General features: G+C 40.0%; 4 protein-coding genes across 4 annotated transcripts; 2 read left to right on the forward strand and 2 right to left on the reverse strand.

Moving 5' to 3' along the window:
- Positions 1-204: 204 nt before the first annotated feature.
- bet1 (Bet1 golgi vesicular membrane trafficking protein) lies at positions 205-2,180 on the forward strand. The gene is made up of 4 exons (XM_077548035.1): positions 205-459; positions 696-802; positions 890-946; positions 1,713-2,180. The coding sequence occupies exons 1-4, from the start codon at positions 441-443 to the stop codon at positions 1,866-1,868; spliced, it is 339 nt and encodes a 112-aa protein (XP_077404161.1). The 5' UTR covers positions 205-440; the 3' UTR covers positions 1,869-2,180.
- A 475-nt stretch (positions 2,181-2,655) lies between these two features.
- On the reverse strand, positions 2,656-19,691 carry LOC144036976 (putative acyl-CoA dehydrogenase 6). The gene is made up of 9 exons (XM_077548034.1): positions 19,456-19,691; positions 11,220-11,340; positions 6,290-6,419; positions 4,875-4,981; positions 4,647-4,814; positions 4,408-4,581; positions 3,832-3,993; positions 3,596-3,746; positions 2,656-3,249 (listed from the first exon to the last, which is right to left on the reverse strand). Exons 1-9 carry the CDS (start codon positions 19,669-19,671, stop codon positions 3,159-3,161), a joined length of 1,320 nt encoding a protein of 439 aa, XP_077404160.1. The 5' UTR covers positions 19,672-19,691; the 3' UTR covers positions 2,656-3,158.
- Positions 19,692-20,103: 412 nt separating this feature from the next.
- On the reverse strand, positions 20,104-21,004 carry gngt1 (guanine nucleotide binding protein (G protein), gamma transducing activity polypeptide 1). Its single transcript, XM_077548931.1, has 3 exons — positions 20,893-21,004; positions 20,705-20,803; positions 20,104-20,521 (listed from the first exon to the last, which is right to left on the reverse strand). The coding sequence occupies exons 2-3, from the start codon at positions 20,798-20,800 to the stop codon at positions 20,396-20,398; spliced, it is 222 nt and encodes a 73-aa protein (XP_077405057.1). The 5' UTR covers positions 20,801-20,803; positions 20,893-21,004; the 3' UTR covers positions 20,104-20,395.
- Positions 21,005-22,739: 1,735 nt separating this feature from the next.
- tfpi2 (tissue factor pathway inhibitor 2) lies at positions 22,740-24,578 on the forward strand. Its single transcript, XM_077548956.1, has 5 exons — positions 22,740-22,863; positions 22,959-23,129; positions 23,731-23,910; positions 23,987-24,160; positions 24,308-24,578. The coding sequence occupies exons 1-5, from the start codon at positions 22,791-22,793 to the stop codon at positions 24,376-24,378; spliced, it is 669 nt and encodes a 222-aa protein (XP_077405082.1). The 5' UTR covers positions 22,740-22,790; the 3' UTR covers positions 24,379-24,578.
- Positions 24,579-25,391: the final 813 nt, after the last annotated feature.

Raw genomic sequence — 25,391 nt, forward strand, 5'->3', positions numbered from 1 at the left:
AGCTAATTCTTTTCAACCCTTTGACCCCCTTCACCCCACACCACCATTTATTTATTTATTTATTTTATTTTTGCTGTTTTGTTAACGAATTACGTTACGGTACAGTCAACTGTCCCACTCATATTGTATACATCTCCAGGATGTTGTTAAAGCTGCAGTTGTGGTTAACTACTACATAAAGAATATTAAATGGGTTGCTGGCCATTTCGCTTTCGCTATCTTTTTGGACCTCGTCCTCCTCTGTTCGATGACGTGGCGGCTGCTGACGTGCAAGGAAGTAATCGACAGGGACTGACGTGGGCTGATCACGGCGGACACACGGGCTTATATATTCATATAGAAGTTCGTGGGCTGTTGTCTATGGTGTGATTTTCACGACTCTTAATATATATTACTCACACAAAGGCTGATAGACAGCGGTTAAACGTCAGCGGTTCACAATGAGGCGCGCCGGCTTGGGTAAGAAATAAACGCAATCCGTACTAGCTAGCTGCTACAGAAATCGTTTACACAGAATGCAATGTATGCTTAATGTTTTGTGTAGGCTAGCTAGTAGGTACCTTGTCAATTACATGAAAAGTGCTTTCTGGTGGCCCACGCTTACCTTGACCTTTATGTAGTCAATGTCTTTACGTATTTGTGAATGATTGAATATCAACCAAATAAACACGTACTCATGATATAATTTCATCAAGGTGATGCAGCATCTGGAAACTATGTCGCAAGTGGATACAGTGTGTACGAAGAGGAAAATGAACATTTACAGGAGGGACTGAGAGCCAAAGTCACCGCTTTGAAAAGTGTAAGAAAGTTCAAACTCCCGTTTTCAACAGGCCGCGCTGTCTCTCTTAAATGTTTACACTTATTAATTACGTGCGCTTGTTTTCAGCTGTCCATCGACATTGGAACGGAAGTGAAGTATCAGAATAAAGTGCTGGATGAGATGGTGAGTTTATTCCAAAATAAAAGCACGCCTGATAAGCCAACGTGTAACTCATTAACGTGAACGTGCTTTAATTGTGTGGGGAGGAAATTGTAAATAAAAGTCTTCACGTTCAGTACTTAGAGACACTGTGGATAATATACAATTGTTTGTATGTCCCTAGAGTGCCCCCCCCCCATGCAACTTTTTGAGCTAACCATTAAAAAAAAGTGTTGGATTCAGATTAGCATTATCTAACAGCGTTATCAGTGTTATAACTTTAATTAAAAAGCTCAGAGACAACTGGTATGTGATGACTATTTGAGTCTGCATTTATTATGTAGACTAAATAGTTCAAGTGTGGAATCTAAAAATAATTTAAAAAAAATACAGCCTTGGAGTGCCAAGTGTCCTCCTTTTGAATGTCACGCAATCTTAAATCAGCAGTGCACTCTCCTTACTTTTCATTGCACATCCAAATGCTGTACCTGTTTTGCAGGAGGGATTAAAAAAAATTGACACGAGCGCTGTTGGCTATCTGTCCAACAGAGCAGAAAACAAGTCATGTTAATTTTGGACGATAGGGTATTGTAGTACTTTTGTAGTACTCTTATACGGCGTAACCCTAGTTGGCAAAATTGTCCACACTCACCTTTGAGACACAGCAGGTCTTTTCATAATAAGCTGATTTCAGCAAGGAAAAAAAGAATATACAATAATTGCTGTGTATGTCGAGAGCATGAATTGTTTAGATTTGAGTATTTCTTTTGTTCCCATTTCCCCCCATTAGGACACAGACTTTGATTCAACAGGTGGCCTGCTTGGCGCCACCATCGGCCGAGTCAAACAGCTGTCCAGAGGCAGTCAGACCAAACTGCTGTGCTACATGCTGCTCTTCTGCCTTTTTGTCTTCTTTGTACTCTACTGGTTCATCAAGCTGAGGTGACAGCTGGATCTGGTTGGACTTTGAACACACAAATCAGCATAGCCAAGTTTTTTTTTTTTTTGTTAAAAAAAGTATATATATGTATATAATTCGAAGGAAAAAAATCAATTTTCGTTACCTAAAATGAAAAAAAAGAAAAGATTTACAGCGAAAATGTCTATTTTCATCTTTATCAGTTAATTTATTGAAAAACAGGATTTGGTTTTAAATATTTATTTCAGTATTAGCCACATCCTTTTACAGTGTTATCTAGAAGCGATGTCATCTAAGTGGCAGCCAATAAAATGGTTGTCACACTCAACCCAAACACAATGATATAGTGTGTTCTCTTTATTTATTTTTGTTTCATTTATGAAATAAACTGTTTATTGCTGGCGTCAGGCCAAAACCCCATTAAGGCACAATTTGGTGAACTTAATATTTCAGAAATGTACTATTGGTCAGTCCACATGTGAGTTTTTTATTTTTTATTTTACAAATTATTGACCAATCTAAAGTGTTGAAAATGGCTTGCTGTCTTTGATATAATGGGATGGTTTTAATGTTTGAATTTTTTTAAATCTTGCACACAAAAACCCCTTAAAAGAATAAAAACTAAACTAACTCAAGTGCATAAAAAAAACATTTTGAGATGATTCATGAAGCCAAACGGTTATACGCCCCAAATAGCCACTTCTGAGGTTGTGAAATTAGATGTGTTCAGGGACTGATGTGATGAAGATTGAGCCTTGTGACATAGAATTGATTAGGAGTTGAGCAGTGCCACAGTTGTAATGAGCGCTCTGTGTATGTTCTTATAATCTGTTTATTGTGCAATCTGCATAATAACTGAACTATACAATTTTCTCTGAGACATTTAGTTTCTGCTGGCAGACATTAATAGGTATATTACAGACTAACATCTGTGGGAAAAAAAAGCAGAAATGTGTTCACAATGTAAATAAGCACTTTATGATCTTTTTTTTTTTTACCAATAAACATCAGGTGTTTCCTTCAATTAAAACTGACTTTGCATTTTTTTTTAATACACTGACAGAAAACAAATGTTACCTCTACATGAACATTGTCTCGTGATGAACAATATTTACAAAATGCAAATTGTATGCCATAAAAAAAAAAAAAAAAATTCACTTCCACTATTGTAAATGTAAAGATTTTATTTTAACTTCATCCAGTCAAAATGACCCTTCTTATGATCAGCTGAACTGCACTTAGGTGATTGGGTGGGTCTCCCCCTCCTCTTGTCAAAATTACGTTTTAGAAGTTCACATTTCAAGCGATTTTAAAACATCACTTCTTGGGGAGAATGTCCATGTATTTGCAGATGATTCCGAGCATGACCTCATCAGCCCCCGCGCCAATGGACATTAACCTGGAATCTCTGAAACAAGTTAGGGAAAAGGTTATCAATTTGACTATGTACTGTGACACGCCCCCTACATTTGTGCCAGATGTCACTAGATGTCAGTACAGTGTCATATTAGGACCACCTTTTCCTTATTAAGTGCTTAGCAACATGAGGTAGTGTTTTTTTTTTTTTTTTTTTTTTTGTGGGAGTATGAGGTAAAGAGCGTAACCATGGATACTACACAGCAGTTGTGAATCAATCATTGGTTCATTGAAATATGTTGGACAAAAGTTACATAAATTATACATTAATAAATGTTTAAAAACAAACAGTTCTGTAAATTTTATTAGTGTTTAATAATATGACTAAAGATACATACCTGTAGAATCTGCTGACCTGCACGTCACTGGTGAAGCCCATCCCCCCCCAGTATTGCAGGCAGCCGTCGCTCACTTCCCTGGCCAGACGCCCCCCCTTTAATTTGGCCATGGACGCCATCTTGGTGACGTCATTGCCCTTGATATACAACGCTGAACCCCCAACCCCCCCGGGAAGTGAGATACAGTATGCAGGTATTTTCATCATCGCGATTGGGAAGATAATTTGCACTTTTACCTGTGGCCTGGTAAAGGAGTGCGCGCAGCAACTCCACCTCCGTCTGCAGCTCGGCCAGCCTGAAATGGACCGCCTGGTGGTAGAGGACCGGCTGATTGAAGATCTTCCTCTGTCGGGTGTAGTCGATGGTCTCCTGGATGATGTTGTCCATTGTGGTCAGGACTACACGTCGCGACAAAAATGAGAGAGATTTGAATGTCCTGCTTTGGACTGGTTATGAAAAATTCCACATTTGAAAGAAAAACAATGCTCAGTTGTAGCTCATTAAAGTTGCAAAATGTCACACGGTGCAGTTCTAAACCGCTCCTACACCAACACACACACAGTGCTTTAATAAACAGGGCTAAATTAAAAAATTCCATCATGCGTGTTTCACTTTTGCCAACTTCTTCAGAAAACATTATCTAACGCTTGTCAAAATTAAACGCAAACAAACCTCCTTACACGAGATTGATGGCTCGACCTGAAGTGAACCCAACCTCCTTGTTGATTTGGTTGGCTATCATAAAAGTAGCATACGTGGGAAATGGATGACATGAAGCGCAAAGGACAAAACGAGGAGGAAAGCTCTCTCACTATTGGCCACGGCCCAGAGCCGCTCTTCCTGGAACTGCAGCATCTGATAGGTGAAGCCCATGCCTTCCTGGCCAATCACGTTCTCGCAGGGAACTCGGACGTCCTCGAAAAACACTTGGGCCGTGTCGGACGACCACATGCCCAGCTTGTCGATCTGGCGAGCGATGTGCACTCCTAAAATAGGGAGACGCCGATGACGGCTGGTTTCGATTGCGGCGGCGTTCTAACGCTGATCCTACCTGGGAGGTTCATGGGCAAACAAATGAGGGATTTGTTCCTATGTGGGGGGGCGTCACTAGTGTTGGCAAGGAGACACATCCAGTCCGCTTGGGTGCCGCTGGTGGTCCACATCTTGCCGCCGTTGATCACGTATTCATCCCCCTTTCTCACCGCCTTCGTCTTAATGTCTGGTAGAGCGCAAGATGTTAGCAGTGGTCTACATTTCCCTACCACTTGAATGAACTTACTCGACACATCCGAACCCGCCCCGACTTCGCTAACTCCGAGGCAGGCAACTTTGTCCCCAAGGATGCTCGGAAGCAGAAACTCTTTCTTGAGCTCAGCTGAGCCAAACCTGCACACACAATTGACAAGTTCACAGTTTGGTTTATAAAGTCATGAGCAGTTTAAAAACAATTGTGCCATGGCTTAAGGCAATTATAGATATCAATTTCTTCTTAATACTCATTATCTTAACCTCGTTCCGGGCAAGAATTGTTCCCCTAATTAAACTCATGAGACGGTACTCATCTATTTCAATTTCTATGAGCTTCAGCTCATGTCAACTGAAGTCACTTTGATGAAGAATGACAGCAAAAGGTTTCAAAATTCCAACAATTCCCCTTAATTTAATACACTGGTTAATATAAACTCTGTTTTCAGAAAGAATAATAAACCCCCTGAAATTAATGCATAGCAGAAGTTGCTGCACCTCCTAAAATATCCCATGACTGGTGCGGTTTGTAGCCATTTTATAGTGTTCACATTACTGCCACCTACAGGACTGGAGTAGAATTGCATGACCAAGGAAGCAATATTTTATTCAGCCATTTTCATTCACTACTTGTTCTCATTAGGGTGAGTTACAGCATATCCCACCTGAAGCCAATCAATTCACTCCTCAAGCCTTAAATTGTGGTAGTCAAAATATAGGCATTTATCGTCATTTTTAAGGACTGTTTGTTTTTAAACTTGTTACCTTAGACACAATGTTCTATATAAACCACATGCAATAAATCAGAATTGATCCAATTTTTTATTAGTACTCCGCCTACTATGCTAATGTATTTTATTTTATTTTTATTTTTTCCTGGAGAGCTCACTATTGTTGATTCGGTAATTTTACCGATTTGACATGTCATCATCATTGCTCTCCCTTTTTTTATTTTAATTTTAATTTTTTTATTTTGTATGTGGGTGAGAATGTGTACGTGCGTGTGCGTGTATTGTACTGTATTTTATTTTAAACTCATTGTTACTGGCAGACAAAGCATTTTTTAAGTGGTACTTGGTGTAAAAAGTTGTAGAACCCCTGTGATTAAAAGACTGCTAAATTTGAGACCAATTATTTTACTCGATAGCGTCGGACGATCCTTTTTAAGCTTCTGACCAGTTGCCGTGGTACAGGTGTTACTTGTTGCTTAAAAGGCATCCCTTCGTGCGTTTATAGGCTACCACTCAGTGTTGTGCAAAAGACACAAAGCTGACATATTGAGTATTGTTATCCTTGCAGGAAAAAGAGGCCAGGCGTTGGAGGCAGATTAGCTCCGAGACCTAAATATGCATCTCCGCACAGACACGACGCCAAAGTAATGCGCGGGCGGACGGCGAAAACAAAAGGATTGAAGCCGTGCGGCGCGGGAGGTTTTACGGGAATTGCTACCTGGCCAGCGCAGGCGTAGTCATGTCGGTCTGAACGCCGATGGCCATGGGGATGCCTCCGCAGCGGATGTGGCCCAGCTCCTCGGACACCGCCACGCTGTAGCTGTAGTCCAGTCCCAAGCCTCCATATTCTAGCAAAAATGAGACAACATGTTAGGTTTTAGCATTCATTTGAGTTGTAATTGTGTAGCTTTTGTTATGGCTGGCGAGTGTATTTATCTTAAAACAATGCCACCCTGCACAAAAATGGACATCGTCATCTAATGCTAGCTTGGCAAATGCAACCTGGCACTAAACTCATTTTATTGAAGCCATCCGGTGCATGATGGATATTAGCGCTGACTGACAATGAACAATTAGGGGGCAGATTTACCGCGCAGTTCTGCAACCCTCGCATATGACTAGTTATGGAATGAAGAAGAGCGCTGTCAGCGATAAGACGAGGGATAATGGGACAATGGGGGAAATTGGGGACATGCAAACGAGCGAGCGATTGTAGGCCAAGCAAACTGGGGTGCGGGGGGGGGGGGGGGGGGATAGGAAGAGGGATAGCCAAAACTAAGAGGAAACAGGTGCGGCTGGAGTGCGATAGTGCACGCTGGAAGCCCTGCGGCGGATCATGTGGACAGAAGGAAGCGCTGAGGTTTATCCCGCTTAAAACTGAACAGCGGGCTGGCGAGTTGAACAAACAAGCAAAAGAAAAACAAAACATGTATGCTTCAAATCTCAAATGTCAAATCCTATACACTTATGCATCTCCTGGGCAGCAGATGTGCCTCACTTTCCACCCGCCGTCAGACACATTTTCTCTGATGAGAAGTGAGGGAATTTGATGGTGGGGCTTAATTGGCCAATATTAGCAAAAAAAAAAAAAAGAAGAAGCAATATTTACTATTTTTCTCTCTATTATATAGTTTATAAAATTATTTTAAAACAGTCAACTATTCTGCCTGTAATTCATATATTTATCGTTGTAAGAATTAAAGGACAAAAAATAAGTTATTTTAGTCATTCAATACTTTTTTAATTAATCGACTTATTAATCGGTTATCGGAATTTTATTCTGCCATACATTGGAATTAGAATTGGCCTCAAAGAAATAGACCAATTTTGTGTTGAAGAACCCGACATGACCCAACCCAACATCTTTGGGTTGAATTGGGACAGAGGTTGCGAGTCTGCAGGTCCCCTCACCCGTGGGGACCCTGCAAGTGGAACACGACTTCAGGGGAGGGGCAGCAGCTTGAGAAAAAGAAAAAAAATAAACACATTAAAACCGGCTGTGCTGACTTAAGCTATAGCAACTGAAAAAAAGAAGAAGTAATAAATATATTTAACTGATTTTATGACTTGTCAGTCTTAAAATATCATTATGGACCATTGACAAATTTAATTAAATGTAAGTATTCAAATTGATTAATCAAATACCATAAAAAAACAAAAAAAAACAAGGTCAAAGCAAAATCTCTGCCTCGAACTTCAGAATCAGAGAAAGTCCAAAGATCATTTTACACAAAAAAAAGGAAAAAACGCAACATGTACCACAAAAGCATTTCCTACGACAAATTTAATCAAGCCAGCTGTTGCAAGTTAAAACGTACAGTAATATCACTGTAAGTGATCAAAACAAACATGTAGTAAGCACATGCTTAAATCACGCCAAGGCGCTCTACAATCTCAAATGCTTGACACCCATGTCACTCACCAGCAAGCAGGGCTGGACTGGCGCACACACAAAAAAAAATAATAATTCGGCCCTGCCATTTTGATTTAGGTACGCCTGGCCCGACTTAGTTCTGCCACTGATGTTTATTGATGATGTTTCAGTTTGCTATCTATATCCGAAATGGATTAACAGACTGGTCCCTCTAAATTGTGGGCCAGTCTCTTTGGGTAAAATGTAGGAAAAATAATAATTAAAAAAAAACACTGCATCGGCCCCAGAAGAGGCCGGCCCACCGGGCATCCGCCCTCTATGCCAGATGGCCAGTCCAGCCCTGCCTGTGAACATCCTACACGCCCAAAGTCACAGATACTACAGTGGCTCGTCTAAAAACATAAAAAAGCTGCAGCCCTACTTTGACAGTTTAGCGCAGAGGTGGCCAAGTTGGGTCCTCGAGAGCCACTATGCAGCCCGTTTTCCATGTTTCTCTCCACTAACACACCTGATTCATGATCAGGATCGAACTCCGGCTTCTGCAAAGCTTGCCCATGAGCTGATCATTAGAGTCAGCTGCGCTGAAGGAGGGAGACACGGAAAACAGGCTGTATAGTGGCTTTCGAGGACCCAACTTGGCCACCCCTGGTTTAGTGTAATGGCCATGCGTCTCAATATTATAGTCCATAAAGCGTATGAATACTGTGGTGTAGCACAATGAGTAGTGACGGATAACACTGATCAATTGCATGCGTCACTATCACGATCACATCACATATGCAACGTCACAGTGTTAGTAACGTGCGAGGGGGAAAACCAAACATTGAAATGCATTCGTCAGAGTATTACTAAAGCAGGAATCACGCGCGCTTCTGACAGCCAAACGGATGGGAAACAATTTTGGCTGCCAGTTCCTATCTGTCAACCAGCTTGCCGTTGCCATGGTGTGAAAAGACGGGTTCTTCCCTGTCAGGACAGAGGAAGTCAGGCAGGGCGCCAAGGGTCATCGCTGTCCTCTCCCCTGACGCCGCTGTCTTAGGAAAACTTCCTGTTCCCATGTTTTGACAGGTAACGCGGACTTTCCGCGCACACGCAACTCACGGCTGCAAAAGTCATAAACAGGCTTCTTTTGGATGACCAAATACAACATTGAAACTTATTCCACTTGTAATTTGTAATCATACGTTCAAGACCTAAAATTTTTTATATTATTATTATTGCCAACAGGGTAAACAGACATCAGTTCACTCAAGAGATTTTTTTTGGGGGGGTAACAGGGCATGTCTGCTCAAGCTAGACTTTCTCTGCCGTTTAGATTAGGTGCAAATGTAGGTCATGTCAACACACTTGTTGCTCGTTCTAAACGTAACAATAAAAGGTGGAGGCAGTTTGAATTGCATCTACTGTAAATCCATTATTTGTCAACTATTCACTGTACTATAATGAATTCTAAGTGCCATTCTATAGATCATAATCAAGCCACTTTACAATATTACTTCTCACCGTGTTTACATTCGATGCACCCTGCGCTCATCTCACTCCCGTCTACCTGCACTCCCACGGCAAATACATTAAATATTGTGATGTGTTTGTTGTGTGATGACGCATCGCTGCAAAGACTCTTCGCTACCTGATAATTGAATTGAGTCTTTGCACAGTCGTCCCCCGGGTCATCGCACTCTAATCCTGTCAACTAATGCTCGGGGTGTGTGTGCTCAGCACATTTTAATTCCCTCGCCCGCCCTCTTCCCTGACCTGCACACTCCTGGTGAAATCTTCTTCTACAGACTTTAAGTGTGGGATTTATTTATTTTTTTTTTACTGTTTATGCTATGAAGTAAAACTGCCTCTTAATGTGATTACAGCGAAACAAAACATTGTAATTCCCCATAGAAGCGCTGCAAAAAAATAATAATAATAAGAAGAAGAAGTTGTTGCTGAGCTGAGCTATTTGGCCAAAAATGACCCCAAAAAGTTCTTGCGGGAAGATTGTGCCGACGGCCCGCTGAGTTGAACATTTTGGTTGCAGAATTGCGTGAATGCTTGACTTTCAGCATTTGGAAAAATTCAGAAAGAAATCCTTCACGACTCCGTCAGTAACACATGCACATCTGTTTTCGATGTTAGCCAACAGATGTTGCAGGAAGTTCGTGCGATGCCTCAAAGCGATGCTCATCAGAATGCTTGATAGCCACTATCATGCAAATAAATGAAATACAAGGATCAGTGAACTACTGCTCCGCTAGAGCGAGTTTTGCCTTTTTGGTCCGAATTTGATTAATTACCGAGTTGTCATTTCTAACATATTTTTTGAGATTAAAATATTTATCTGCGTTATTCATGTTGGCTGCTTTTCAATTCCTAGATATGCTGCACATTAATCATGGAAATGACAAGTGATCCAGGCAACATACGTCACTGGGATTGAGGGCCCTATGAGTAATCCCCTCTCATTAATTACTACTACATAGCTTTTTGAATCATTCCAAATGAATTCAATGTGTCAGGGAATGTCTCACTGCTGTTGCAGAGCACTTGTAACGTGTGATGGACACATACACAAACAGACAAACACAAGCTCTGGATTATACATTTGAAAAGCAGTTGGACTGGTTCAAATATATTTTGCAGTTTGCTGATGAACATGTCTAAACAAGGTTACATTAACTTGTTCAAATGTGTCTAGGACAAGGGTGGACCGCTAACGCCTTTCCAGATGCCTTTTCAGCAAACTAATTACACAGTTCCTGAGATCTGCTCTTATTTGAAATAGGGCTAAAACATGCTCAAACTAAATTTTTTTTTTTTTTTTTTGATAACCAATTGTTGATTAATCATGTCTAGAAACAATTGTGGCAATGCAATACTTGGCAACTATTACTGGATCAGAGGCGCTTTTGATTCAGCCTCACCATCTAAAAAAAAAAAGGTCACTTTTCCCAATGGCATTTATTTATTTAATTGTCCATACAGAGTAATCACTGTTAAAGCATGACTACATCGGTAGGGATTTTTTTTAATAGGTTTTAGGTGAACTAATGAATACACACACACTCGCACGCACGCACATACAAAAAAAATAAAAATAAAAATAAATAAAAGAGAGAGAGAGCAATGATGATGACAAGTCAAATCGGCAAAATTACCAAATGAACAATACTCAGCTCTCCAGAAAAAAAAAAAAAAAAAGCATGACTACATCGGTTGGGTCAAGTAGAAAATAAAAATGAACTTTTACACCTGATAACCTGAAAAACAAAGATACGGATCTCACCAACTGGCTTGTTGACTCCAAGAAAACCAGCATTTCCTAGGATCTTGAAGACTTTATGGGCTGGGAATTTTCCCTCCGCTTCCCACTGATCCACATATGGGTTGATCTCTTGGTCGATGATCTATGCGGGGGGGAAAAAAAAGTGTACTTGCTTTAATATTCAGTGCGCGTGATATTTTTTTCTATATCTTTCGCTTAACAACACGTTTCTATCTTTTCCCAACCCCAAAGAATCTCCATTACAAGAGAAAAATTACACACAACGGCATCACATACAGCACATATGTTTCCTGCTGTGCGGTGCGCACATACCGCTAAGATCTATGTAATCTAGCTCCAGCGCGCGCGGCCACAAAACACATGAATAGAGAGCAGCCTGGGAAAATGCATTACACGGTGAATCGAACGCTGGTGGCGATGAATAAATACAATGACAGTATACTGTACATGGCCACCTTGTGTATTGAAAGAGGAATAAAATTATTTTTCCTCTTTGCGTGTTCCAAAACTTGAAGACAGATTTAATGTAAGAAAAAACACCTTTGCAAAAATGATTTTAATCTCACAGAGATCTCTGGACATCGTAACAGACTCCAATTCATCACTTAACAGGTGGAATTCAGAGCGCCGAATGTGCCTCTTCCGCGTGTAAAATGGCTCCTTATAGTTAAAACCGACCGCCTCTCTTTCATTTGTAGACAAAACATACTCTCTGGGTACTTTTCCATGAGCGATGGCGAAAACAGAGTCAGGGGTGCGTGTTCAAAACAGATTCTGCTCTCAAGGACCAAATGTGTCTTCCCACAGACAAGGAACTTCTAGACCAAATAATATGTCCCAGCTTAAGGTCAAATTATACTGAGTTCAACACTACTTGCTTTACACGTCTATAAAACCTTTCAATATGGTTAATATAAAGAATTAAGATGTTAATAATGTATAACAATGGTTAATATATGAAAATAAAGAATTTAAATGTTAATAATATCTAACAGTATATGTTTTATAGGCTCGGCTGGTGACAACATGACAAAAAGCAGATGAGTGATTTGGCCCAATTCCCAACCCAGAACTCTCAATTGTAAAATCCGTGCTATAAAAAAAAAACACAGAGCAATAATGTTAGTAATGCACCCAGACATATAAACATGGTAAACAAGACACAGGAAGACGATACAAGACTTATGTGGGAGTTTTTGTGAAATCCGATCTATAAATAAAAACGCTTGAGTAGGCAAGAATAGCTCTTGCTTTGGCATCAATAACGCTAATAGTGAGCTGTATCCTACCCCAGCTAAGGACGTCAATTAATTGATGCGTTGACTTTATAATACAGTTCGAGCTGATGGCGACTCATCACCAATTATGTATTTTGGCATTAACACGGATGCTAGCAGGCTAGCAGTGGTACAGGGGCGAGCACTCGACGAAATAATCAAAAGGATAATCCGTCCGTCCGTCCGTCTTCTTCCGCTTATCCGGGGTCGGGTCGCGGGGGCAGTAGCTTTAGCAGGGAAGCCCAGACTTCCCTCTCCCCAGCCACTTCAGCCAGCTCCTCCGACGGGATCCCAAGGCGTTCCCAGGCCAGCCGAGAGACGTAGTCTCTCCAGCGTGTCCCGGGTCGTCCCCGGGGCCTCCCGGCGGTAGGACATGCCCGGAACACCTCCCCAGGGAGGCGTCCAGGGGGCATCCGAACCAGATGCCCGAGCCACCTCAACTGGTTCCTCTCAACGGATAATCGATTCAAAAATATTTTGTGACAGCACCAACCTCGACCCTTCATCCCAAAGACCGATGGCTCACGCTACTGCTTCCATTCCCTCCAAGTCATCAAATCAAGAGTCAAACCCAGACCCGCGGACATGCTAACCACTAGTAAGTAAATTCAATCGCATTGTCATTCCCAATAGCTATATAAAAACATTTTCAACTCGACAGTTTATGTAGTCAATCCCCGTCCTGTGCTTTCATGGACTCTAGTAGGAAGTGGGTGGAAGTGTCGTATTTTCTCATCCACAAAAGGTCAAGCCTAACAGCATCATGTTTGCTTGTATAACGATTATGTCAAACAATTGACTCACAAAGGACGATGAAACAATGGATTCTAGTATCGTTCCACTGCATTTTGCATAAAAGTCTTCAAGCTGGAGAGCAACCACTCTTGATTCATGATTCATCTCATCTTTATCAGAGCAGCCGGATTCTCTGAGTCATGAACCAAAGTCCGAAAGGAGTTAAGTACAGGTGGACAATTGGCTTTTAAAATTTGCTTCCGAGCTGGTCAACTTTAGCATCATGACTCATTTTGGGAATAGAGAAGTGGCGCACCGCTGGAGATCCTATTGTGACGTTCCTATAGTACGAAAACCTAAGTATAGGACACTCTGCTCAACCTGAGCAGGAGTAGATTAGTATGAAATATTACTGTGGAGTCTATTTTATTTTATTTTATTGAAGTTCTTTTAGATGTATACATTTTTTAACCTGTATTTGTTTACATGCATCAAAACTTGCTCTTGCTCACGACTCTGGCTGCAAGTGTTCGGTTTAGGTGAACGGTATGGGATTTTTTAATAGGTTTTAGGTGAACTAATGAATACACACACACACAAAAAAAAAATAAATAAAAAATAAAAAAGAGAGCAATGATGATGACATGTCAAATCGGTAAAATTACCGAATGAACAATACTGAGCTCTCCCAAAAAAAAAAAAAAAAAAAAAAAAAAAACTTCTCTTGTTCTAGGTTTTCACTGCTAAGAAAAAAAACTGAATCAAAAGTTGGTCATATCATCCAAAATCTGTACAATTCAATAGCAATATTAATTTCTAAATTACAAGTCTCTTAAACTGCCACAAAGCTCTCTATTGTTGTGTTCCTTTCAAAAATCAGCACGCGCTCAATGATTAGCAATGACATAGAACTGACATTTCGCGGTGATGGGAATCATCAAATAAGCTTCAACCAATAACATGAGGTAAATGAGGCCTTTGCATTATGAAGGATTATGGACTATACACCCTCCTTTATTGTTCTTTCACTAAGCCATTAAGACAAGTCTTCACTTCCGCGTGAAAAAGCGTAAGCTTGAAAACGCCCGGGCCCCAAACGAACCTGCTTTTGCACCCGTGAGAGCAAACGGTAAAACACGAGCAGCGGCTGCCATTATTCCAAGGTTAAGTCATCCGTGTTCAAAGTTCAGATCCTGAGGAGGGAAAGGGAGGGACAAAACCGTGCGCTGGAACGGGAAACGCACGGCACGCTGGGGAGGGATGCTGCGTGGTTTCACAAAGGTTATTGTGGACTATTTGTGTTGCATACCGGGACGCTTTGGCATCAGCAGACTGGCGTGCTAAGCCAGGGTCAAGTACATTAGAACATTGCATTATCGGGTCCTGCAGCAAACTCTCTCTGCACAGTGTAAGACAGACATAAAACACAGCAGTGACCTTCGCCATGGAAATTGTTATGCTAACTTTACAGTTGAGTTTTCCAAAACATGGAAACTCCAAAATGGTTCTGAATTTATATGTTATTATTAGTGCTGTCAAAGTTAAAGCGTTAACTAATAAAAAAAATTGCATTCATCATGTATTAACCAGATAAATCACACTTAATTTTGACCGCAGATTATCCTTTAGCTTTTTTTTTTTTCTCTGGAGAGCTCAGTATCTCTTTGACTGCCAGACGTTTTCAGAAAAGGGATGCCGTGGGTGCCAGCCGATTTAAGCATTTTGACTGATCTTTCAAGGTCCACAGAAAATTATGTGTTTGGACTATGGAAACACACATACTACCAAATGAAAGATTGGACTCTCATCTTTCATCAGAAAAAGTTTGTTTCTACCTTATTCCGTTTTTCAGTAATCAACAATAGAAAATGGTAGTTTCACCTCTGTTTTGAAACAAACGTCTTTGGCACTCCTCCCTAGGATTTTACTAAACGTTATTTAACGTTTTTGGCAGTCAAAGAGGTATTGTTCATTCGGTAATTTTACCGATTTGACATGTCATCATTGCTCTTTTTTTTTTGCGTGCAAGTGTGTGTGTAATCATTAGTTCACCTAAAACCTATTAAAAAATCCCATACCGTTCACCTAAACCGAACACTTCCAGCCAGAGTCGTGAGGCCGTCAGGAGACCCGAGGAAGGATCAAAGAAAAGAAAGGAAAGTGAAATCCAGCACCGACCAGACACCACCCACCGGGCCACCAACCAGAGTCCTTCACCAACCCCAGAGACATCTAAATTCCAACAAATCAGGGAGACCTCAAGAGACCAAAGCAGAGATTTGCATTAATCATGTATTAACGCAGATAAATCACACCTAATTTTGACCGCAGATGATCCTTTAGCTTAACAGCGGATGGTTACGTTAAAGGCTGTGTTTGAACAATAAACATAACTTCATGGATTAAAGTAAAGCATTTAATAAATGTTTGCGTATGACGTTCAGAATATTTGTTCATGTCAAACTATTGCAGTCATTTCCCCCCCATTTTAAATTATGCAAGTAAATAACTGATTAGAAAAAGAGGCGAATGAGAGTGTGCAGTGGATAAAAAATGTTGACGACGTCCTCATAACATTAAATGTCAAAAAAAGAAGAAGCACATAACAGGTGCTTTTTAAATTTGGCGGGCAAAAATTGTTGTTAAAAAAAAAAAGCCTTTTGAATTAAGCGATTAATCAAAATTCTAAAATGTGATTAATCTGATTAAAAAAAGGTCATCTTTTTGACAGCTCTAGTTATTATATGATCATCTAGAGCAGGGGTCTGCAACCTGCTGCTCTGGAGCCACATGTGGCTCTTTAGTTCCTCTCCTGTGCCTCTCTAAAACAACTTAGTAGAAATAAATATTTGTTTAAATATTTAGGTTTTTTTTTAGATAAAATGTTCTTCAAATGAAATCATGATTTGGATTTAAAAAAATAAAAATGTTGCAGTCCCATTTTTTTTTACCTAAAATGTCAAAAAAACAACAAAAGAAAGTCAGAAAATTACCATAAAAAAATCAGGAAAAAAAAGCTGAAAACATTCAAAAAGTAACTATAATATATCCAAAAACAAAAGAAGAAATCCCGAACATTATATGATAAACCTTCCAATCAAAGTCAGCATTGGCCCGATTATCGACCGTTTCTGTCCTCGTCTTTGTATTTTCCATCAGTCTGGACGGCGCGGACGCCCCTACGGCACCATACTTCCTATCACAGGCAAGCTCAGATAATGCATCAGACATCTGGTTTGGGGCAGCGAGACTCGCAACTGTTAGTGGAAATTATATTCAGATATAGATATGGATCTCACGCTGCTTCATCTATCCTTCCTTCCTTTCCTCAGTCTCTCCTTTGGTCTCTTGAGGTCTCCCTAATTTGTGGGAATTTAGACTCTGGTTGGTAACCCGGTGGGTAGTAGGTGATGTCTGGTTGGCGCGTGCTGGATTTCACTTTACTTTGATCCTTCCTCGGGTCTCCTGACAACCTCACGACTCGAGCTGGATTCTGAAGTATTCGGTTTAGGTGAACGGTATGGGATTTATAGGTTTTAGGTGAATTAATGAGTACACACTCACACATGCACAAACACACACACACACAAATTATTACGCATATTATACATGGCTTGTTTTGGTTGCACATCCTACAAACACCCAAGCGCCAACAGCACATGCAGTGGAAACGTTGGCACGGTGCGAGACTGACCTTGAATACTCACTGAGGGATTTCCTATGACTCAATTTATATACAGTACCATCTTTTAGAAACATCCATTATGCTACAGACGATTCTTTTAATAAACCGTGGCTGCCACAAGTTCCTTTTCCCGCCCTAACGGCATATTGTTCTGTATTTCCCTTTCACGTTTTCATCCTTCCCATATTCCCTGTGCAAGTTTATTTTCAACCTCCCGGCATCCTTTGAAGGTTTAGTCACACAGTACGCTTCCCTCCATTTACCGCCACATCGCTGCTGTCTGCTCTAAATTAGGCTGCTGTTTTTATTTTTTGCCTGTCTTATCTACAAATATCTGTCTGCTTTTTAAAATAGACTGATTACTAAGGCATTTTTTTTTAATTGGCCATAACTTCTACAAAATACTTAACAAGAACAAGACTGAAGAAAATTCTAAGAAAAATATTATTTTTGCTTGTTTTTTCCCCAACTCATGGTATGAATGCCAGTACTGAAGAAAAAAAAAAGGATGCCATCACCTACAAACACAACCCTCATATTCGAAACATGATCTCCGAGAGCAGACTTCTTACCTTCCCAGTCTTACAAAACAAAAACGTTGCGAAATATCTGATGGGCAGCCTCACATAACCCAGAGTCCCACGCACTCAACACACCCGTCTCGCTACGAGAAAACACAAGCAAACAACATTTGATTGCCTCGCTATACATTTATGACGTACACTGTATTGATTTTGTTAGCATCTGGGGAATGAGACTTGCAGCGATTGTATTGCAGCGATTGTATTGCAGCTCTCCATTTCGTGCGATGGAGTTCCACACCAACACACATTAGAGTGTCACAAACTACACAAAATGAACTGAAAACTTGATCGGTTCAGCCCTGATTAAGAAGGAACACGTACAAGCTTGCCATGTGTTTGCAAATGAACATTTTAATGACCCAGAAAAATGTTTGGGTGAAAGTATTGTGGTCAAATGACATCATTGCCATTAACTTGACTAGCCTTGTTTAGAGTATAAAAAAAATCTGAGTCTGACTCAAAGAAGTCAAAAACCAATGCTGTTTTTCTGCAAAGAGTATCGGGTGCCTTCACTGGGGTGTGTACTGTAAAATGTGAGGTGAATAAAAACAACTAATTTCCACAGTAGGAAGTAAGAAGTGGAGTTGCCTAGTCAGAAGACTAAAGCAGGGAAGGGCAACTGGCGGCCCGCGTGCCACATGTGGCCTCAGGCCACATTCTGAGTAGCCCCTTGATCAATAATATATATATATATTTTTTTTTTTTTTAAATTGAAAACAAACAAAAAAAAAGTTTAGTTTTTTTTTCAAAGTTCAAACCCAAAAAGTCTATTAAAAAAACACCGAAGAACATTCATTATACATTCAAGATGAAAAATGAGGGGTAAATGGAAGAAATTAAAAAGATAATAATAATCTGAAAACAGAGAAATCCCCAAGATATTAAAAATTTTGAAAAAAATAATCAAATATGCGAATTTGCACCTGCCAAATATGCGTCAACTGTAGTTTGAGTTGCAATATCACCATTCACCAATAGATGGCCGACATGGATTAGTTGTTATACTGCCCTATACTAAAACATGAGTAGCCTTAATATTTGTTTGTGAATTTGGAATGATATGCAGGACAAACATAATACAATAATAATGCAATAATATTAACATTTTGAGTGAGTGAGTGAGTTCTTGCACTTAATGTTGCTTTCTCGTTCAGCAGTTTTGTGTCATCTTTAAATGAGAGCCCTTTGCACTGGAGGAAAAAAAATCACTGCATATTATTGTGTGATTTGCTTCAAACCGTTTGCTATTTGGTTAGGATTTAGCATTTTGCATATACTGTACTGCATGCACATAGTTTGGCCATATTTGAAATAGCATTTTTGTCATACATCTGGTCAGGGACCGGAAGTGCGTGTTCTTATGTGCCCCCCCCCCCCCCCCCCCCTCCTGGCAGCACTGATAAAAAAATAAAAAAGTGGCCTCCTCCAGCATTTACGTTGCCCATTCCTGGTTAGTGATTACAGATCCCACCTCCAAAACAAAACCTGGAAGCAGCTGACATTTCAGAATTTACAAGCAGCAATCGAGATTTAGAGTTGCCATACTTGGCAACAAAGTTTTCTTGGCAACAAAGCAGGGATGTTGCAACTCGAGCCCTAAATTGATTAGGGAAACTACTGATATTGGTCTATTTTTCAACGTCACTGCAAGACACAATTAATTACCAAAAGCACTTAAACACACACACTTGCCTGTTAATTTTATTTGTAAGTGAGCAACTTTTAAAATAATTATTTCCTCCGCTAAATCAACACATCAAGTGTGTAGTACTGTAGTTATAAAATGACTGCAGAGTGACCTCTCACCCACTTTTTATGCGCCGCAGCCGGCTTGCAGCAACGCTGGACCCAAGATCGTCGTGACACTCGAAAGTGTCACACTAACTACTACAAAAACTTTTGTTTTCATGACGCTAAAGCTAGCTAATTTAATTATCGCTAGCAGCCAGTCGTACCTTTCTGAGGGATTCCTTTAGCGCAAAGTGCTCTGGTGTGTAGAGTAAATGGTTGACAGTTGTCTCCGGGGAGCCGCTTGCTACTCGTTGGGGCGACGCTTGGTCTGAAAACGAGCGGACGCCAAACGAAGAACATTTGTAGTAAGCACGGATGCTAACAAGCGCATTTAAACGCACAGAGCGGAGCGCCATTGTTGTTTTGGTTCTGACGCGCATGCGCAGAAAGAGACCTTGGCGCTGAGGCGAGTACAGCAATGTACTGTACTTTGGAAATAATATAAAACGTAAAATATCGGTACATTTTGAGATGGATAAAAAAGAACTATACTACTAACAATTATTATATTGATAACAATACTAATAATGAGTGCTGTGTCTTTGACATTGATAAAATAGTATTCTATTCAGTGGCGTATAAAGTGTGTGTGGGGCGGGGGGGGGGGGGGGGGGGCTGTCACGTCTCTTACGTGCCTAAAAATATTATATCATATCTGTGTAGTTGCCTTGAGCATCAACTGTGCTTTGCATGTCACTGATTCTTCTTATTATATTATCATATCTTGGAATATTTCACTTCTCTAGCCCTACTTATCTACCTTAGTCGATACTGCGAAAGTATAACATTCAGAAATGACGGATGGAGTCAGGTTGCGCTATAAACAAGCACATTTAATGGCGTGACTGTGTGTGGGCATCACAATGGATTATTAATTCTGTTTACACATAAGAGGGAAGCATTAAATAAAACCTTTGGAATTGAAAACAAAACTTGTATAAGTGTAGCTAGAAGCTGGGGACTGTGATTTACAAAGAAGTTGTATTATTTCTTCTGTTCGTTATGCCCTTCTAGTCTTCTCAGTCTGCAAATCCGTTTTTGGGCGGGCAGGAAAAAATGTCCTTGGTTGCTAATCGGAGATATGAAGAACACTCCATGTTCCGTCTAACAAAGGACACAGCCACCTTTTTCCTTAAAGGGGTTCTTCTCCTCTGAAATGCCTTTGACAAGAGTGTCCTCCTCCACTCCAGCCTGAATGTAGTCCTTGATCTCCTCGCAGCATTTAGATGTCTAAAGGGAACACGTAGCAGATATCATTCCATATGATCCAGCAATTCATTCTAGTTTAATGCTCCTCCTGCCTGTCTCTCTCAATTAGCTGTTATGGTATTAAATATTAAAAGCCTGGCCGCATCACACTGAGCAAGCATGGAATTATTCATTTAGTGCATTAAAAAAAAAAAAAAAACGTACCAACCACCTCTGAAGTTTCACTTCAACTTTAAGTTGGTTAACTTCCATCAGAGCCTTGTCTTTGTCTGTCAGGTCGTCTACATTTATTACCGGCATTGTCTAGAAGGGGAAACCACATGAAAAAGTTTCTACATGACAAGATGAATCATTGAAAAGCATCCAGGAATAATCTTTGAAATACTACTCACGATTGCTTGCAGGCAGCAGTCGTTCACCGCGACAGTCCTGCAGGAGAATCCCTCTTCTCTGCTAAATCTGCTTTATAAAGTAATCTGCATAAATGATCCTAATCTCCTAATCTGATTTAAACAAGACCCCTGTGGGAACATGCCTGGATCTTAAGGATGTGTAAATGTCATCATTCAGGTTTATTTTGGGACTTTTCTTCGAATGATATGTAAAGGCTGCAAATGTTTTTTTTTTTTCCATTCTTAGGAAGTGTAACTTTATTTTTGGACACACCAGATGAGTCATAGGTGGTGTGCTTCTATCAGGTCACTTTGATAAAAGGGCTTATCGGTATTTAACCTTCTCCTCTCAAGGTGCATTCTTGTCTGCGGCAAGGCTGTGCATGGTAGTTTTCAAACAGCCGGCGAGCAAATTAAGGAAGACTAATAACTGCATAATATTCATCACTATAGATAAGAAGGAAAAGGAACAACAAAAAAGTAGAAATGGAAGATATGTAGGTCACCGACGGTGTAGTGAAGGGGTCATCGGCACCAGGTAGTCCCCAAGGATCACAAGAGTAGCCCACACACCTGTTTGAAAAGTAGCTCACCAGTGATGGGACATTGTAGTTTTTCAAGAATGTTGTGGAAGTGAAAAATGTTGTCTCAGAATTCAAGACTTTGCGAGTCAATGTTTCATCTACTAGCATGTATGTGTGCGACCAGTAAATTGGCTGATTAAAAAAATAAAAATAAATCTTGATTGCTGACAAATTTCTGAAGAAGGCAGCTAATGTATGAAATGAGGAGTTTTTTTTGGGTTACTCGTTTCACACAACCCTTGTAAACAAAGAGCAATGGAAACGAGGACTATCAGTGCTTATTTTCTCCCTAATAAACCAAAAAATACCAAAGAGGACAAATCCCAATGAGTCAGACTCATTTTGTTAGGAAACGGTTGCAACGACAAAAAGGCAGGAAATGATTTGTTTATTTTCAGGATGAGCGGCTGTGTGAGTTTACCTGCTGAGGTATTTCAGGGAAATGAATTCAATGATATTCTGCTGTCATGATAATGCTGGCACTAATACCTAAACATTAACGTGACGTGTAGTATTAAAGTTGTATAACCATTTTGTATGCTATGTCAAAACTTGAATAGTAAAATCTGTGTTTTAATTTTAACACAGGGAATTCAATTTCATATTTAATAACTCATCACTGCGGACATAAAAAGAAAAACTAAAGAGGATGACAATAAAATTAAAAAAAAATAGTAAGTAAAGTGTTATCTTTTTTTTTATATTGTGGTAAATGGTACTTAATTTACATAACAGTTTTCCACCTAACAAGGCCTTCAAAGCGCCTCAGAACCAAACCATCATAATGCACAACAGCAGACCCACTAATAAACTATATTGACACATAAAATACATGTTCCGACCCATTTAATAATATAATAATTTTGCACTTTTTTATTTTTTGGGGTAATTTATTTACAGTAGTCTATGGAATGCATTGTGGCATTTTTACAAGTATGTTCTACATTTTTATGTTAATCATAACATAAAATGCTATTCGATCACCATTTTGTGTGCGTGTGTGTTGCCTGAGGTCCCAGGAGGATCTAGAAACTCCCCCTTTGCTGGAGGAGAAATCAAACTTTCTCTCATTTTATTCCCTACTTAATACGCAATTAGTCACTTGCTGCTTTTCGTAATGATTGCGACATCCACGTGATGTCATCTATGAATTTCTCCTGGCACTAAACCAGCTGCTCGTGCGATCACACTGAGTCACTTGCATCTCCGCCCCTGAGCTCCCCCCCCCCCCCCCGCCCTTTTTGTGGGAAAAACAACGCTATAAAACAGGCGTTGGCTTGGACAGTCGCCACAGCGAAACACACTGGAAACACAATGGAGTTGCACTTATTGGCCTTTTTTGCGTTGTTGTCCTCTTTTTACAAAGCGTTGGCGCTGCGTCCCCGAGGTAATTCGCGGTCAGGTGGAGCAGCAATTTGCGAAACGCGCAACTTGCCAATATTTCAACCGAGTTTGTATGCGTGTGTGTGTGTTTGTTTTCAGGTGTGTGCCTGCTGCAAGTCGACGAGGGTCCCTGCAGGGGCGAAATGGGACGTTATTACTACAACACCATCACTCAAAAGTGCGAGCTTTTCTACTACGGAGGGTGCCAAGGCAACGCCAACAACTTCAAGACTTATCACGAGTGCCACAAAACGTGCTTTAGAATACCAAGTAAGTTCATATGCCGGCCAAAACGTCCACTGTTTGATTTTACTCTCAACGGCCACTTGATTAGGTACACTCATTTGACACGTGCAATAGAGTGAGTTGAATTTCGATAACAATTAGATTAAATGCAATCATAAAAATAGTTTCTAATGTTTTTGTTAGTTTATGATTATGGTCATTTGTTGCCATTGTTTAAAAAGTTATAAATTAGATGGGTAATTGTTATAAGTACACATCTGCATTTCATTGTATCCTTATTAATATTAAAGAAAACTACAAGGAAATAATTATTGATCAACTTACAACAAAGGATCACTTCATTAACATGCTTTTTAGTCTATCACAGAAAAGATTTGAGCATCAATTTGCCTGGACAAAAAAAAAAAAGCCTGAAATAAATAAATAAATAAATAAGAGCGCCACTGCCTCCTAGTGTAGTGGAAGTGCAATTACACTTTATTCTTGTACACCTGCCCCACTATTTGAACTGTTATACAGGCATACTGATTGCTCTCATATGGAACAATGCAAATGTTCCTAATAGGTGGAGAGCAGTTTAAAATTGATCCAACCTCTTTTTTTTTTTTGTTTCTCCACCAACCAGAGATCCCTCAGATGTGCAGGTTTCCCATGGAAGAGGGGCCCTGCCGAGCCATCTTCAGCCGCTATTTCTTCAACATGACCAGCATGCAGTGCGAACTTTTTTACTATGGCGGCTGCCAAGGCAATGACAACCGCTTCCCGGACTTGACCTCCTGCAAGGAGTACTGCAGCCCACGAAAAAGTGAGTGATTTAATAAGCCTTGAGAGAGAATATTTGGATTTTTCCTCTCAATAATTGTGTGTTATTTGTTTTGCAGCGGTTCCCGTGCTGTGCTTGGACCCTCTGGACAAAGGCAAATGTTCCGCCTCCATTCCACGCTACTATTACAACAAGACCACCAAGATGTGCGAGGAGTTCATGTACTCGGGCTGCGGGGGGAGCAGCAACAATTTCGTCTCCAGGCACAGCTGCATGGACGTGTGTGTTAAAGGTGTGAGCAGGCTTTGGTAGAAATTCAAGAAATCGTATTACTCTTGCTCTGCTCGGCTATTGTGGATTCAGGGCTCAAAAGTAGTTTTCTACTGAGGAAATCCATTTTTCCAGTATAATACTAATGTTTCAAAACACTTTGTTGCAGGAGCGAAAAAGAACAGCGGAGGAAAAATGCGTCGCTTGAGACGAAATCGCATCACTTTCTTGCAAGCGTAGACTATCGGATTAATGTTGTACACACGTCTGTATTATTTCCTCAATAATTCTGTTTTGATTTTGACTGCGACATGTTCTGTTGCATTTTTTTGAGACTGTAAGATTGTAATGAATGTTTTATATGACTAACTGTCTGAAGAACAATTTTGTATAAATATCTATATTTTATAAAGTATTTTTTTCTATTGGTTTGTACAGAAGTTTGGTTTTATTTATTGCAAGAAATTGCTTGCTGTGTTGCACATTTTTGGTTATACCACCACAGAAAGTGATGACCTATCTAACAAACTATGACATGAGCAATCCAATTAATGAATCTATTTTTTTACACAAATTTGCAGAAGAAGATGCTAAATGCACAAATTTTACGTTAGAAAAATCCCACAGCACATTACCAAAAGGTTATATACTGAAATGTTGACGGTCTTGTTTGGTTGAATGCAAACTGGAAAACAGATTGATAATATAGTTTAGGGGTGGGAATCTTTGAATGCCTCATGATTCAATTCCGATTTTTTTCGATTAAGAAAGATTGTTTATTCACAATGATTTGATTGGCAATGATTTTTGCTTCAATTTATAGATGTTCAAGGAATCGTAATGATCTACTCCAGTCTGACTCGCTAATGCTAATTAGCGCGCTACTCGCGGCACTTTTATCACTCAAAAGAACGGCTCAACGCGGCAAAAAAACTTTTATTGGAATAACTTGATTGCGACTTTTTCCTTCTACCCTCTAATTGTGGCTACAACTTAACAGTGTATCAGACCGCGTGGAACCACACTGCCCCTAAGTGGCTAAATCGGGTACAACATGAACAGCGCTCCCAATGAAGGCACACACAAACAAAGGGAAGACATTATAAAATAATTAAAATTAAATCGCTTTTGGGACATTTAAAATCGATTCTGAATCGTACTAAATGAGAATCGATTTTTTGGCACACCCCTAATACAGTTGCATTTTTAATTGGCGTCTTAAAAGGGTGAACGGTTTTACTTTAATTTTCTAC

This window comes from Vanacampus margaritifer, chromosome 17 (assembly GCF_051991255.1).
Source record: "Vanacampus margaritifer isolate UIUO_Vmar chromosome 17, RoL_Vmar_1.0, whole genome shotgun sequence".
NCBI lineage: Eukaryota > Metazoa > Chordata > Actinopteri > Syngnathiformes > Syngnathidae > Vanacampus > Vanacampus margaritifer.